Source organism: Pipistrellus kuhlii, unplaced genomic scaffold (assembly GCF_014108245.1).
Source record: "Pipistrellus kuhlii isolate mPipKuh1 unplaced genomic scaffold, mPipKuh1.p scaffold_m20_p_14, whole genome shotgun sequence".
Classification (NCBI taxonomy): Eukaryota; Metazoa; Chordata; class Mammalia; order Chiroptera; family Vespertilionidae; genus Pipistrellus; species Pipistrellus kuhlii.
This window is the reverse complement of record NW_023425449.1, coordinates 5,219,476-5,236,437: the sequence shown is the minus strand read 5'-3', so window position 1 is coordinate 5,236,437 and position 16,962 is coordinate 5,219,476. Positions and strand designations below refer to the sequence as shown.

The following is a 16,962-nucleotide window of genomic DNA, read 5'->3' as shown; positions in this document are numbered from 1 at the left end:
CCACATCTGGAGAACAGTTAACATGAATAATTATAAAACAGGATGAGTGGAGCCACGGTAGAATTGTATAAGGCTGTTAAGGGGTACCTAGCCCAAACATGTGGGAGGCGGGAGTGGGAATGAAAGGACTGAAAGACTTTTCTAGAGAAAATGAAGCCTTGGTAAGCACAGAAGGACATACAGAGACACGGAGGCAAGATGACATATGCCCATTCAAGACACTACAAACAGGACTGCGAGGTGAAGCACAGACAGAAAGCAGTGGTTGCGAGGCTGAAGAACGAAGTGGAGGAGCCAGGTAAGTTCACGGCCTCATGCACACTGAACTTGGACTTCCTCTAGGAGACAGCCAGCGGCCAGAGGAAAGCCCGGTCCCGGGTTTCTGGGGCGGCTGGAGGGAAGCTGGGGTTCAGGTGCCAGAGGGAAGCCTGCCATCGGCCAGGGGAAGGGGAAGAGAGGCCTGCTCTTGCACGAATTCCGTGCACCGGGCCTCTAGTACTATATACATTATTTCAGTCCTCCACTTATATGCATTACTTCATGCCATCAAAAATTCTTCCAAAATCCAGAGGTCTGATATCCTACCACAGCGGCACACCAGGATAGTGTAACCAGTCCCCAGATGCTGTACAAAGGGAGTTTGAATTGATATATAATCAATATTTACGAAGAGTTTGCAAGTTAAAATCTAGAGTGAACATTTTGACAATTCAACAATTGTGAAAATGATTTCATTTTCTATGAAACTAAAGCAAGCAATTCTTTTAAAAACCATCACAGCATTAGGTCATGGAAGTGTTTGCTATTTGTGAATTCTGCGATAATGCTATCTCCGTTACAGAAAAGTACCGAAAACAAGCCAACGGACCAAGGTCTAGCCTTGCTCCCGCTGATAACTTCGCTGTGTGGCCCTGGGCAGCTCTCCGGCTGCCATTTCCAACCCTGTGACGTGAAGAGCTAAGTTCTGATCCCATGGGCTCCCTGTGGCTCTGCTTTCCCTCTGATTTCAGCATCAAACGCACATTTGAATACGGCTGAGTTTGTTATCTAGGAAACGCCTTGTTGGCATTTGTTATTTCTGCCAATTTTTTTTTTTCCTGCCACACTCCTGCCATTTTCCTAACAGAAAAGAAAAAACTGTGAGGGGTGTGAAGTCCTGCATTAAGCAATAAAAGCAAAACAGCGAATCTGAGGAAAACAAGAAAAGGGAAAGCCAGAACAAGAAAAGGGGTCAGAATAAAGGGCAAAGGCTGAAGCAGTTGCTATTATGTCTGAGAAGGAAGTTGTCATGTTTACTCACAGAACACAATTTCATGGCTTGCCATTCTCTCTCTTACGTGTGTTTGGAATGGAGTGACAAACAAAAGGCGTATTCACATGAGCTCATTTGAAATGATGTGAAGTGTTCCAAAAATTGCTTGCTATTCTCTGGAAATCAGAGGTGTGGATTTAGTGTGTTTGTTTTAGGAAAGAACTACCCAAAACCTAGTTCAATCTGACACTGTCTTTCCAGCAGCTTCGGGAGGTTGTGTGGAAGGTTAAAGACCAGTCAGAGGAGGTGGGAAGCAAGCAGATGGCAGACAGATGTCCCGGAGCAGAACAGAGCCAATGCTGACTGACTTGCCTTCCCTCCTAGCAACCAGCGGCAGGCAGCCCCCTGCTCCTGGCTGCTCCTTTCTCCTTAGAGGTGAGGGCAGAGCTCACCAGCTTTGGGCGAAAGGGACTGGTGGCCCCAGGAGAACGCACTGTGTGAGGGCACGGCCACAGGGTCTTTCTTCCTCATCCTCCATCAGCCCTGGCATGGGAGCCGGGGAGAACCAGGCAACTAAGAGGGGGACATGTTTCCTGGATGATGACAAACAGATATGGTGAAACATGAATACAGGTGACATCTGAACCACCCAGAGGAGAGGGGGCTGGCCCCCACCCTACTGGCTCCCACAGTCAAAAATCCACATGTAACTTTTCACTTCCCCCAGATTAACTACCGATAGTTTACAGTTGACCAGACGCCTTACCAATAACCATCAACACATACATTGTATGCTATATGTATTTTATACAGTATTCTTATAAGTTAAGCCTGAGAAAAGTGTTATTAAAAAATCATAAGGAAGAGACAGTACATTGACAATACTGTATGTATTTACAGGAAAAAAAACACACACACACACACCACATGTAAGTTGACCATTCACTTCAAATCTGTCTTGTTCAAGTGTCATCTGTATAGCCGAAACCGGTTTGGCTCAGTGGATAGAGCGTCGGCCTGCGGACTGAAAGGTCTCGGGTTCGATTCCGGTCAAGGGCATGTACGTTGGTTGCGGGCACATCCCCAGTAGGGGGTGTGCAAGAGGCAGCTGATCGAGGATTCTCTCTCATCGATGTTTCTAACTCTCTATCCCTCTCTCTTCCTCTCTGTAAAAAATCAATAAAATATATATATATTTTTAAATGTCATCTGTATAGAGTAGGGGTGTCGAACTCAATCAGAGAAGGGGCCAAAATCTAAAATCCAGCCTAAATCGCGGGCCGAATGGTTTACTGAGCAGTCATAAACTGTCACTGTGATGGAAACGCAGCGGAGTGCAGTGATGATAGCGTGGTGCGGGCCACATTGCAAGGCCTGGCGGGACGGATTTGGCCCGCGGGCCTTGTGTTTGACACATGGGGTATAGAGTAACAAAAGAAAAGGAAAGAACGGGCTGAACTAAGGCTCACTACTCACATGCCAAAAGCTGCCAAGACTGACCTCCAGTCAAAATGGCAGCGTGGGTAAGAAGAGTATCCGAGTCCTCCCAACACCACATCAGAATGACAGCTAAACCACAGAACACCCATCCTGCAGAGCGGCCTGAAATCCAGTTGAACAGAAGTCCTACCACTAGGGATGAAAAGAAGCTACATGGAGACTGGTAGGAGGGACAGAAATGTTGACCAGGCTGGTCACACACCAAGTGGTGGATAAAAAATCAAAAGGGTTTTCTCAGCTGTGAAGATCCCCCCTGAGGAGCACGGGGTCCCAGCCTCACACTAGCCCCCCCAGACCAGGGTTCCAGGGTCAGGAAGAGAAGCCCCATAACTTCTGGTGGTAAAAACGAGTGGGGACTGAGGAAGGAGGTGGCAGAGGAGCTGCTGGAGGCCCAGGCAGTCTGTCCTAAAGGGTCCACGCAGACTCACTCCAGTGTTCAGGCGGCAGCCTAAAGGGCATCAGAGACACACAGGGAGGACTGAGTTGTCCAGCATCAGGGGAAAGCTGGAGAGCAGCCTTCTCCAAGACAGAAGTGCTGGCAGAGACCGTTGTTCCTTTGATGAGCCTTTCCCCTGCAGAGCTGGCAGGCGGGGGCCGTATCTGAGGCTCCATCAACCTGACTCATCCCGTCTGTCCTGCAGCTCCCAACTCTCAGGCCTACCCAAGCTGTTTTTGGTGTCTTTTTCGTGCAGTGTGTGTCTTGGCTCACACTTCAGATTTTCCTAAAATCTCTCAAACACAGAGCATCTGGCCTCAGTGTGCCCAGGCCTCTCCCTAAGCGGCCCCAGGCCTGGCATAGTGGCAGCCTGCCTTGGTTCACAGTGTGGCCTCTCTGGGCACTTCCACGCCAGCCAGCACAAGTAGTAGCCATCTATCTGCAGACCACTCTGTAGCTTATGCCAGGGGCCCAGGGAAGAACCAAGCCTTCTATGGGTCTTATCCGGCAGCCCCTGGGAGACCCCAGAACCAGCATCCCCAGTAAACAACTTCAAATCGTGTCAAACCACCAGCCAACCACCCCCACAAGTGACACCCTCAAAGGGCGGACTCAGGGGGCCCAGAGTACCGGTGCAGCGAGTCCTTGCCTCAAGTGCCCAGGCTGGGTGGTTGGGGAGGACGCCACCACATTAGGACACTCTGCCAAGCCTTGGTGATGTAGCAGCTCTACCTAATACCCAGAAACAAGCACAGGGAGGCTGCCAAAACGTGAAGACAAAGACACATGTCACAACTAAAAGAACAGAACAAAACTCCAAAAAAAGAACTAAACAAAATACAGACAAGCAATCTACTAGATGTTCAAAATACTGGTTACAAAAAATGTCAAATGAACGTAGTGAGAACTTCAACAAGGTGAGAGTCCCAACAAGATGAACCCAAAGAGACACATATCATAAATAAAATGCAAAAAGGTAAAGACAAAGAGAGAATCTTAAAAGCAGCAAGAGAAAAGCAGTTAGTTACATGCAAGCCAGCTCATATAAGATTGTCAGCTGATTTCTCAACAGAAATTTTACAGGCCAGAAGGGGGTGGCAAAAACTATTCCAAGTGTTGAAAAGTAAGGACCTACAACCAAGATTACTCTACCCAGCAAAGCTATCACTTAGCATTGAAGGTCAGATAAAGAACTAAAGGACAAGAAAAAGCTGAAGGAGTTTATCACCACCAATCCCATGTTATATGAAATGTTAAAGGGTCTTAAGAAAAAGAAAGATAAAAAAGAGTAGCCTGGCCGGTATTGCTCAGTGGTAGGATGTCAACTTATGAATCAGGTCAAGGTTCAATTCCTGATCAGGGTACAAGTCCACATTTTGGGCTTGACTCCCAAGAGGGCTGTGAGGGAGGCAGCCAATCAATGATCCTCTCTCATCATTGATGTTTCTTTCTCTCTCTCCCTCACCTTTCCTCTCTGAAATCAATAAAAATATATTAAGAAAATATGAACAGAAAAATGGCAATAAATACATATCTATCAATAATTGAATCTTAAAAATATTTAGTTATATTATCAGTCTTAATTACTCAAAGTGTTTTAATATCAAGTCATATAATTTCATAATTACCCTGGTATTTACACAGGTCAGGTAATATTTCCTGCCCCATACAAATGAAGAAAAAAAAAAATACCAAGAAAGAGTAAATCACTTGTTCTAGATTTCTCATATAACACAGAGCTATTGTAAACTTACTCACAGATCTCATGTCATGCACTATAGCTAATATTCACATTATCAGAAAAAAGAAACCATAAGAACTAGAATTGTAAGTCCGATACCTAAGAAATGCATGACTGTGTACACAATGATACTACAGTTTCATTCATTTATGAGGACCAATAATTGTTATCCTTATCTTTACTCATGAGCCAGAGAAAGCTTAACAGTCTTTAAACGTGAACTGTTATCAGATCATTATCATCATAATGCTATAAACTCTAAAGTGCTAGGAGGCTTTCCTTAAGTTTACAGGATTAATTTGTCACTAGTGCTTCCTTGAGTCAATAAACCTCATTTGGAGAAAACAGTCCAAATTGAATAACCAAAATGTCTGTGAAAGCTTCTTAAATTATAGCTTAGCACCTCCTCCAGGCTGCACTGAACTTCTGCAACATAGGCCCGGCAAGGATCGGACACAGGCACATTGAGGAGAGAATGTCAATGGATAGCTTCAGTTCACATAGATAGTCTTTGTTGAGGGAAATTAGTCTCTTAAATGGTTAGTGTATTTGCAGACAAATGTCTAAAAATTACATTGAATTTGGCTAAAATGAATTCATAGAACTAAAGGTCTTTAATAATATAAGGAATTATTTCGTTAGCTAGATTGCTCTTCAAATTATAGTCAAACTGTGAAAGTAAAATAGCATTTACTAACAGTACGTGTTTTTTGTTGTTGATGTTGCTAATCCTCACTGGAGGCTATTTCCCCATTGATTGTTAGAGAGTGGAAGGGAAGGAGGAGGGTGAGAGAGAGAAACATCCAAGTGAGAGAGAGACATTGACTGGTTGCCTTCCACATCTGCCCCACTGGGCTAGGGACTGAACCTGCAACCCAGGTAAAAGTTTGGTCAGAAGTCAATAGGATTTATACCAATAGAAGCATAATTTTACTTTACTCACTTATTCTTAGAAGGATCATTTGTAGAAAAAATATTAGTCTGTATAAGCAACCAAAGGTGAATCAAAGGTGTTCAGAAATGGGTCAGTGGAAATAAACCGGTGTAAAAAAATACCTAAACTATGTGGATCCACGCAACATATACGGTACCAGCATAAAAAGAAATGACATATCTATCAAATATCTAAAAACTATTTTTTGATGCCTATGAAAAAACACTCAAATCCCACTTATAGACAGACTGACTGAAAAATGACTAAGCAAAGATATACAGACTACTAAAAACAGCACCACTTGGTAAACCTGAAATGACTCTGCCAGGAGAACCTGCTAGAGGAGGTATAGAGCCTAAGTGGCTGTTACACTTCAAACAATAACACTCTTTTGTTCACAGCGCCTGGCCTGAAGGAGTCCGAGAGCATTCACTATCTGCCCGTATCCCATCACCACCTCTTCCTTATCTCACAGAGTTCTGACTTTTAACATCCTTACCGTGCATTATTTTTGTTCGTGTATAGAAGTACGAAAGGAGTCACACCACACAGTTAAAAAACCATTACCCAAGCAACTAAAAGGAATGGATGTAGATGGAGAAAGTTTGCTGAAGGAAGAATCTGCTTAGCTTTATTTATTTGTTGCTGTTTTTAAATTACTTTTTATTGATTTCAGAGAGAGGAAGGGAAGGGGGAGGGGTGGGAGAGAGGCAGAAAGGCAGAGGGAGGGGGAGAGAGGGAGAGGGAGGGGAGAGACAGACACACTGATGCTGAGAAACTCTGACAGGTCGCCTCCCACATTCGCCCTATGGAGGAAGCAAACCCATCCCCCTTTTGGTGTATGGGAGGATGCTGCCGCCAGCTGAGCCACATCAGCCAGAGCTATTTCATAGTTTTAATGATGTCTTTGAACAGACAATATTACAAAAATAACCACAGAAAATGTATTACCTCGTAGGCCATGACGTTTCCTTCTAGATACAAAGGGATCTTAGTCTTTCCCCTGCACAGGTTTCCTATGTTAAGTACACTAATACAGGACGGAGTCCCAGGGACCAGTTTCCAGATAGCCAGGGTCCTTTCTCAGCACAGAACTTCCAAACACGTGCAGGTCTGCCCAGAGCAGACAACAGGTCACATGAGCTACTACCAACCACAGTGCCCACCCACCCCACCCCCTTCCAATTCAACTGCCAACTAGGATTCCAGCATCTTCCAGTATAATCCTGCATTTAGCACTCCAAAATAAACCACCCAGATGTCTCCTCCATCACATCACCAAGATATACAACATTCCCAATTCCTAACAGCAAGGATTCTATTTTTATTTAATAAAGCAAGAATTAATAAGTGGCTAAACTATAATAGAACATAGGATGCAAAAATAGACATAATAGAAATACATAATTACCACCCTGGGTGGTAACTATTAACTTTGACAGATTCAAATAAGTCCAAAACTTCACATGGATCTTTTAAAAAAATGTTTTATTGATTTTATAGAGGGAGGAAGGGAGTGGGATAGAGGGATAGAAACATGGATGACAGATAAACATCACTGATTGGCTACTGGGTGTATACCCACTACTGGGCCCACAACCTGGGTATGTGCCCTGACTGGGGATCAAACCTGTAACCTCTTGGTTCATGGGTCAAGGCTCAACCACTAAGCACACTGGCCGAGTCACATGAATCTTTAGGAAGCAGACTTTCATATAATCTGTGTGAGAGCATTTTAGCTGACCATATTGTCGGAGCTTCCTGATATTGCTAAAAGGAATAAAATGACACTGAAGTATAGGCAGTTTTATTCTTTCATATCCACATAAGCACAGAAGAAACTGTGAGAGCAGAGCTTATGAGTATTGTTAAACTCAATCCCCAGCAAGACTCAGCTAACACAGTAATAATGAGCTTATTTTTCAGTATATCAAAATTCAAAGATCTATGATGTTTAAATTCTCATATTCCTTGGCATTCTTCCTCACATTTGACTCTATTGACGACCCATTTTTTGAAGAACCATCCTCTCCTTTTGTGTATTTTGACAGCCAATTTTGATTTTTCTCCCTGTCTTTCAGCTTCTCCTTCACCTTAACCAGTTTCTCCTTAAAAAGAGAACCATCAAGAAACAAGTCCTTTATGAACTATCACAATAGCTGGTAAAACATCACTCTAGATCATACCTGATGCTTCTTTTGGCTACTCCTGATTACATGTCCCCAAAATAAACTTTTTATTTCTTCCCATCAGCCTTAACAACCTCTCATTAATTTCTGAAAATATACTTACACAGCATTGGTTTCCTTGCCCTCCAATAGCCACGTCAATAGATCTTAAAATATTCTAAGGACACCTCTTTACATTTCTGTGTCCTACAAATATAAAATCCACTCAGACCCAGTGGTAAGCTTTCCAAGAGACAAAGGATGGCAGATATGCCATTTAGATGTGAATCCAATTACCATCCTTAGCAAATGCCAAGAATAACAAAACAAATATTTTCCTATATGTGGATTTTTTTCTTCTCAGGTACACATTACCACCGATCATACTTTATTAAACTTCAGTATTTGCCATATATCTTTAAACTACACAGTTGTCACACCTGCTGGAAAACTGGAACAATAATCCATAATACTATGACACATCCTCTATTGTCTGTCATGATGCATTTTGAGACATTATTTGTAAGGCCCTCTTTGTTTTCTTTTCATCGGAGTAGTTCACACTTTACCAAGAGTGCAATTGGGTCCGTAAAAAAAAAAGGCTAAATGCAATGAGATTATCCACACTGGCTGAGATTAGCTCAGCCAGTGTGGACCAGTGGTTAACCCTTGAACCATGAACCAAGAGGTTACTGATTCAATCCCCGGTCAGGGCACATGCCCAGGTTGTGGGCTCGGTAGGGGGTATGCACAAGGTAGTCAATCTCAACCCCCATGATGTTTATTTTATTTTATTTTTTAATATAGTTCATTGATTTTTTACAGAGAGCAAGGGAGAGGGATAGAAAGTTATAAACATCCATGAGAGAGAAACATCGATCAGCTGCCTCCCACACATCCCCTACTGGGAATGTGCCCACAACCAAGGTACATGCCCTTGACCGGAATCGAACCCGGGACCTTTCAGTCCGCAGGCCGACGCTCTATCCACTGAGCCAAACTGGTTTCGGCTCGATGATGTTTAGTAAGGAACAAAAGTACCTGTACGAGATACAAATTACTATCACACCCAAAATTTGCCAGGGCCTCAAGCCAAGTGACTAAAAGTAACCCAATCTGGCCGGAACCGGTTTGGCTCAGTGGATAGAGCATCGGCCTGCGGACTGAAAGGTCCCGGGTTCGATTCCGGTCAAGGGCATGTACCTTGGTTGCAGGCACATCTCCAATAGGAGGTGTGCAAGAGGCAGCTGATCGATGATTTTCTCTCATCGATGTTTCTAACTCTCTATCCCTCTCTCTTCCTCTCTGTGAATAAATCAATAAAATATATTTAAAAAAGAAAAAAGAAAAAAGTAACACAATCTGCCTTCGTCTTGGTTAATGGCATCAGCTCAAGGAATTTAATATTTTACAAATACACCACCAGAAACCTCATCGAAAAAGATCATGTGAATTTCACACTATCCTTTGGGTTATTATTATTTTTTTTCAGTGAGTATTATTACTAGCTTATCCATGAGTCCGTTTTGTAAGGAACATTTACGACCAAAAAAAAAAAAAGGAGGAAACTTTGGAAGGTAATCTTCATTATCTTCATGAACAGGAAGCAGCTTGGCAGAGGGAGAACACAGGTTCTTGGCTGAAGTATGCCTAAGTCTAAGGCAGCCACCACCACTGAACAGGCAATGGAGCCGAAACCGATTTGGCTCAGTGGGTAGAGCGTCGGCCTGCAGACTGAAGGGTCCCGGGTTCGATTCCTGTCAAGGGCATGTACCTTGGTTGTGGGCACATCCCCGGTGGGGGGCGTACAAGAGGCAGCTGATCAATGACTTGCTCTCATCGATGTTTCTAACTCTCTATCTCTCTCCCTTCCTCTCTGTAAAAAAATCAATAAAATATATTTTTAAAAAAAGAAAGAAAAGGCAATGGAACCTTGAGCAGTTTAGTCTCTCAGAGCCTGTTTTTTTTTTTAATCTAATGTGGAAAATACCGCCTATGCTTTTGTGGAAAATACATATAAGAACGTATTACCAGCAACAATAACTGAAATGTCATGGATATTTTTGGTTCCTTTTAAAAACAGTTCCCCAAATAACCAAAACGCTACACCAAGGAGCCTAAGAGTTCAGGCTGGAACCAGCCTGTTCTTTGTGATCATCCTACTCAGTTCTGTGTTCTCTCTGAAGGCCAGCACCAAGATGCACACAGTACATTTTTAATCAACTCCCAAGTCAGTGATTGCATCAAGAAAATCTCCAGCTCGTCTGCACAGAGAAATACAAAATGTAATAGGGGAGCTCCTAGCTTTCTGTGTCATGGGAAGCAGTGTCGTTATCATCCTTCCATTTACGGCTTACTCCCTAGAAACAAAATATTTAATCCCCGGCTGTTTTTGTGAGGTTTCTGTTTTGTTGTAACCTGCCTGAAATAAGACTTCAGAGCCACTGGCCTTCCAATTCACCTCTTCTTCACCCATGAGCCAGTCCATGTTGAAGGAATTAAACTTGTTTTCAACTGACTACGGTAGGAGAAACTTAAATTTACTTTGGAAAACACACACACACACACACACACACACACACACACACACAAAACCAAACAAACAAAATCAAGGTAAGTCATTCAAGCCTCATGCAAACTACACCTGCCATTCAGCTCGGTGGCAACCTACTCCTCAACTTGCCTAATATGTAAATATCCCCCATCTGGCCTTAGACATTCTGAAAGTTGTACCACGTCACGATTCAAACTACTGGTTTACAGTTTCTTCTTTAAAATAAAAACTTTAAAGATTAGGGAAAAAATTGGAAACGCAGCAATTAGAAAAACACAGCTATACAACTTGTAAAAAAAAATGAAGTATGTGGTAAAATGGCAGAATATCTGCGAGGATTGTTGGCTACTAAGAACCACGCAGTATATAGGTGCCCAGTTTTATTTTTAAAACATATTTATCATATGCACGGAAAACCCCCCGAATGGCTCCACAATGCACTTGAAGTCTGGTTACTCCGGGGAAGAGGGAGGTAAAGACAGGGAGAGAGGGAAGCGATGTCTTCATTGTCTGGCTGCTTGACTTTTTCTTTTTTCTTACAAAGCACGTAGAAGTACTTCTGTAACTTAAAAAAAAAAAATGCCAATAATAATCGGGGGCGGGGAGGATAGACACTAACTCTTGGTAAAGCCCTACTTTCTCCTCTGTACCCACATATTCTCCTGTGTCATTTTAAAGAAGATGGATCTGACTTCTCAATTTTTTAAAAACATACTACTGCAAGTTAAAAATATCTTGAATTTCGCATAACTACTCCCCCTCCGGTTCTTCCCCTTACGGCTTCTCTCCACGCCGGCTTTCAAACACCCTAAGGACGGGCACCAGATTTCAAACAGCAGCAAACGCTCCAACAATCAAAATCAAAAACAAAAATCAAAGACAAAACAAAAACGGAAAGTAAGGAAAGGTGAGTGCCTGCCCCAGCCCTCACATCCCGTCCCGGCCCCAACCCCCACGGCTCCCCGGGCCGGATCCGCTCGCTTCCAAATCAAAACAACAGAAAGTCACGGGGCGGATCCGAAAAGGCCCCGGCGGAGGGCCCGCGGGGGTGCGGGGTCCGAGTCCCGGGGTCTGTGTGTCCCGAAGCGGGTCACTCAGAGGCCACCGCCCCGGACCCCACAGCCCCTCCGACACCCCGATCCCCTCCGGACACTCTCCCCGCACCTCCCGGCCGCCGACCTCCCCGCCTCCCCCGCCCCGGCTCCGCCGCCGCCGCCGCGCACGGCACCGGGCGCCCGGGACACGCCGACCCGCGCGGCCGAGCCCCCGGGAGGAGCGGCGTTACCTGCGGCGGAGGCGGCCGGTCCGGCCCGCCGCCGCGGCGTGCAGGCTCCGGCACCAGGACCCCGCGAGCTCCGCGGCAGCCGCCCGCCGCCGCCGCCGCCAACCCCGCCGCCAACGCCGCCGCGCGGAGGGGCGGCGCCCGGACCTGCCGCGGAGGAAGCCAGTCCGCCCGGGACTCCCGAGCCGCGTCCCCGAGACCTGGGCATGCGCCGCCGACGGCCACTCGGCGGTGAGGGCGCCGATGTCAACAAGGCCCGGGGACGCCCCATCCCGGCCACGCCCCCTCGGCGCTCGCCACGCCCCCTCAGACCCCAAACAACGCGAGGCCTTGCGAGGGGGGTCTGGGGCTGGCAGCGCGGTCTCGGGGAACAGATCTCGCGAGAGCAGGGGCAGCCTCGCGGGTTCCGGAAGTGCGGAGCTCCCGGCGGAGTGGTCCGCGGGGGCGGCGGCGGCGGCGGCGGCGGCGGCGCGGCGGGGACGGAGGAGGTCGCCCTCCCGCGGTGGGGCAGGTCCGTCCTCACGCCGCCCGGGTGCGGAGCGGGCGGGCGGCCGGGTGTCTGTGGGCGGGTGAGCGCCGTGACGGCTGGAGCGGAGAGGGAGCCACAGGCCAAGCCTGACGGGCTCCGGGAAGGCGTGCCTGGCGGCCCGGCTGCCCGAAAGGAACCGCCCAGGATGGCGAAGGGAAAACTTTTAAACTAAAAGCTGTTTCTTGTGGGGAGTTAGGTCCTGGGCTAGACTCTTCCCGGACAAAGCTCCGTCGTTACCGTAGCTAAGCCCGTCTTACTGAGGTTTGCATCCACAATAACTTTCCTTTGGGATGTCTGATAACTCCCCTTTTCCCCATGTCCTCTGGCACAACTGATGCGCCGGCGTGGAAACCATCCACCCTCTCATCGTTTTATCTCCTTCATGGCGGACTGTTAGCTAGCCTGTACTCACCTGTGTCAAAGATGTGTTTCTTTTATATATATATATTTTATTGACTTTTTACAGAGAGGAAGAGAGAGAGGGATAGAGTAGTTAGAAACATGGATGAGAGAGAATCATTGATCAGCTGCCTCTTGCACACCCCCAACTGGGGATGTGCCCACAACCAAGGTACATGCCCTTGACAGGAATCGAACCCGGGACCCTTCAGTCTGCAGGCCGAAGCTCTGTCCACTGAGCCAAGTCTGTTTCGGCTGTTTCTATTATTGGTATTTTGCTTTTTATCCAATCGCAGAGGTGTTCCCGCTTTGCTCTCTCCCACCAGTGGCTTGGATGTAATCCACCTGGGTCATCTCTCTCCATGGTGATGTGTACATGATGGAAGGTGCGATACCCTTTGGACCATTCTCTCAACCCCTTGAGATTGTGCTTCCTGGCAGTGGTCCACCGTTTGGCTCGAAGAAACTCACAGAAATTCTTCCCAGCTTGGAATGTTTCTCAGGTTGGCAATGTTTACCAGTTTATCTAAATATTAGAGGCCCAGTTGCACTGACCACCAGGGAGCAGCTCTTGCATTGAGCGTCTGCCACCTGGTGGTCAGTGCACGTAATAGTGACCGGTCTTTCCGCTGGTCGGTCAATTTGTATATTACCCTTTCATTATACACGAGGTCCTCAGGTTAGGGAAAGCATCTACGTCACTCACATGGAGCCCATACTCAGCAGTAATAAAGTGACACAGTAGAAAACATTTAAAAGAAAGAATAATTCCTGACCTTTACTTGTAAATAATAAAAAACATCAACAATACAAAACATCAATAATAAAAAACATGTACATACTTCAAAATGATGGGAACTCTTTTTTATATATATATATATGTGGGAGATGACGAGGGAATCACGAAACAACGTTATGTCGAGTCTGATGTAACCCAAGGACTGTCTGTATAGGAGAGACAAGGATCTTTCTCAGTTTTATCTTGAGTAAGTGTCTCCCATTGGCTGCGCGTCTTCCTGCGTGGCCTCAGCTTCACAGCTTTTCTAAGTATCCACTGGGCCCGGGTTCTGGCTTGGCCCTTTTGGCCTCCCGGCTAACGTATGTTCACCCAATAAATGGAGTACCTCTGGTCCATGAAGGTGGTGTGTACCGAGTAAGTTTCTCGCAGCTTGTTTAAACATCCCATAGACAGTGACCAGAAGGAAAAGTTTTTGAGGAGGAGGGACAGAAGGGTGAGAAGAGGGATGAAGACAGTGTCAGGAGAGCTGGAAAATGCTGTGCCAGTGAACCTCGTCAGTAAACGGGCTGTTCGTACTTTGAAGAGTGAGTGGTAGTGTGCATAGAAAGCAGGGTGTCTTCCCGTAAAGTACTGTAACTTGGGGGTCAGCATTCTGCTCTCCTATTCCCTAATGTGTTTGTGCCGCTTAGTAGGGTTGCGTTACTTGCATACTGTTGGGTTTTGATTTTCAGATGTGTTAGTGATTATAGGCTAGCTGCACTTCATGGGTTGTGTAAGGTAAATTAGAATTGGTTACCACATTCTTGATGCCCAGGTTCCTGATTCTCACCGTAGTTGATTATTTGCAAGTGTTTAATTCATATATTCCTAAAAGCACATGCAAGCTACATCAAAGCTGAAATAACAAAATCACTTGCAAACAAGACAGTTGCTGCTCACTGCAAAAGCTTGTGGATTAGAGCTGGTGGTTGTGGATTCTTTGTCTCTTTGCTTGGTCCCAGGGCATTCCTAACCGTGACCGGGTCATATAACAATTTTATTAGGATTATAAGAATTAGCAGCTTTCTGCTATTCCAAGCAGACATTTTAGCCCTTGAAAATATCTTGCCATAAGCACAATGAGTAGAAATGGTTAAACGAGGAAAACAGCTAAACTGGACCGCTGCAGCCTTTCCCCAGTTTTCTTCATTTCTTAATGTGTTTCGTTTCTCCATTCTGCTATAGCAATTTTTCAGAGTTCTAAGGCTTTTTTCTCTTTTTCCTCTATAGCATTAAAGTTGACCACAGATCATTTTTAATAAGACTGTTTTAATAAGTATTTTGTTAATAAACAGGACCAAGTACTGTTCTTGTGTGGAAGTAGTTGAGTAGCAAAAAAGCCATCGACTATGTATCTTCCAGTGACACATCCCATGAGGCCACCCCATCTCCACCTTCTGACCGTTTATGATTATGCCTCCATTTAGCATCTTTCATGCATGATTTACTTCTGGTGAGTGCGTGTCTCCTAATTTGTAATCCACAAAGTCTGGTCATGCTTCTTGTGTTCACTGATGCTCTCCAGTGCATACCGTGTTTCCCCGAAAATAAGACATCCTCCGAAAATAAGACCTAGCACATGGAAAGATAAAACATCCCCTGAAAATAAGACCTAGCGCACCTTTGGGAGAAAATTAATATAAGACACTGTCTTATTTTCGGGGAAACAGGGTAGTACAGTGTCTGCCACGTTGTTAATTTGCATTTGTTGAATGGAAATTATTCCATAACCTAGAATCGCTTAGAGTTTTCTTTAGATTTTGATTCATTTAGATAGCCCACAGACAATTTATTCCTGTAATTATCGGTCCATCGGTGCAGCAAGTCTAGTCCTTGCAGCAGCACTAATACAACTTGCTATAATAACTTCTTCATTACCAAATTTCCTTAATTTTAATATTAATCAGAAAATACCCAAAGTGAATGCTTCGGGAATATAGAATACTGTGTAGGCAGTAGCCTTGTAAAGTGGAAATGTTCTATTATTTACATAACACATTCAACACATGCTGATTAAAGTAAATCAAATTATGCATACAAACTATCACCAACCTTGGAGTTCACATTTCCCAGAAGCATGGTAGAGTTGTTGCACGTTTTCTTCAGCCTCAGAATTGGAGGTGTCCATGTATTGCCCAGATTAATTTTAAATTATCTAGTTATCTGATTATGGATTATAGTACCAAGTCTGGTCTGTGAGGCCTGAAATAATTTCTTTATATCTTTCATTTGACCTACAATGTCTAGGGGAAACTCAGAACTAAATTCTAATCAATATGGAACTGTTTTGTTCAGCAATTTTATTTCCTTATGTTATTGTCAGTACAGTTATAAGACCATCACCTCTTGCCCTCCCTCATGAAAAACAACAACAAATACTTCCTTCTCAAAGAGAATTTGTTTCACTGTACTTACTTTTCTGTTTGAAAAACAAAAACAACACACCAGCATTTCCTTATTGACTTTAAAAAACAAACTTAGTTTGTTAGGAATAAGGTAATGTTTTCTGGAATAGGACTGGAATTTGAAAATGAAGGAGAAAGCTTAAGACCCTAGATTCCAGAAAAGTGATATCAATATAATTTACAAATTGAGAAAATATAAAGCAGTCTTAGAGATGACAGAAGTGAAAGGAAACCTTCTAACTTACATCCTTTATCCAAAGCCATTAGCACTTTTTATTTATTACAAGACTAGAAGCCCAGCGCGCGAAATTGGAGTCCCCAAACCCGCTGTGCCAGACCCACCACAGGAGGTGGGACCTAGCAGTGCGCCTCCTGGTGACTGGTTGTGTGGGCATTACAGCCATGGGCTTTTTATATATATGGAGATATATAGATATCTCCTTGTATTGTGTTCCTCTGTTGCCACTTATGATTACTATACATATTAAACAGTATTGTCAAAATTAAGGATCAAGAGCTCTATGATAACATTAAAATATCTATCCAGAGGAAAGTGTAAAAGACTCTGTTTAAACCTATTGTTCTAAAAAATTTTTCTGGGACAAGAGGCATCCAACTTACTAGAAGTACAAACTCGTGAGGCTTCACCCCAAATTAACAAGTCCTCTGGACAATTCTGATGAATGCTAAGCTTTGGTTTAAATGACAAAATAATTTATTTTCCAAAATATGTGTAATTGTAGATATGACATTGCATAGAAAATAGGCTTCTTTTGGAGAAAATACTCCATTTTGGTATTTCCAATTTCTATAATATTATGTCCCATCTAAGGAAATTATACTCATTGTATATTTATTCCTCAATGAACCTCTCTCAGTCCTTTGATCCATAAAGTGATGTTTTCTTGCTGTCATTGTTCTCGTTCAAGGATGATATTCATGATTGTGTATATAACCAGGCATTGAAGTAACAACTAGTATTTA

General features: G+C 44.4%; 2 protein-coding genes across 4 annotated transcripts in view; one reads left to right on the top strand and one right to left on the bottom strand.

The window, feature by feature from the left end:
- Positions 1-12,002, bottom strand: part of PCMTD1 (protein-L-isoaspartate (D-aspartate) O-methyltransferase domain containing 1) — a 43,009-nt gene extending 31,007 nt beyond the window's left edge. Inside the window, exon 1 of one of the 3 annotated variants that reach the window (XM_036437565.2) lies at positions 11,871-12,002. The gene's annotated coding sequence lies outside the window, so the exon portion shown is untranslated. Of the gene's footprint in view, positions 1-1,022; positions 1,120-1,620; positions 1,793-11,870 lie in introns of those variants that run through there. The other 2 variants (XM_036437566.2, XM_036437567.1) reach the window with 2 other exon arrangements.
- Positions 199-15,055, top strand: LOC123652332 (neural Wiskott-Aldrich syndrome protein-like). The gene is made up of 5 exons (XM_045581591.1): positions 199-298; positions 842-903; positions 11,399-12,378; positions 13,122-13,298; positions 14,869-15,055. The coding sequence occupies exons 1-4, from the start codon at positions 199-201 to the stop codon at positions 13,162-13,164; spliced, it is 1,185 nt and encodes a 394-aa protein (XP_045437547.1). The 3' UTR covers positions 13,165-13,298; positions 14,869-15,055.
- Positions 15,056-16,962: the final 1,907 nt, after the last annotated feature.

Excerpts from the sequence above, each read along its gene's own strand:
- LOC123652332 (XM_045581591.1), top strand. The coding sequence starts at position 199 with ATGACATATGCCCATTCAAGACACTACAAACAGGACTGCGAGGTGAAG. Across the intron at positions 904-11,398 it reads CTCCCGCTGATAACTTCGCT|GACGGGCACCAGATTTCAAA; the intron begins GTGTGGCCCTGG and ends AAACACCCTAAG. Across the intron at positions 12,379-13,121 it reads GCCCTCCCGCGGTGGGGCAG|TGGCTTGGATGTAATCCACC; the intron begins GTCCGTCCTCAC and ends CTCTCCCACCAG.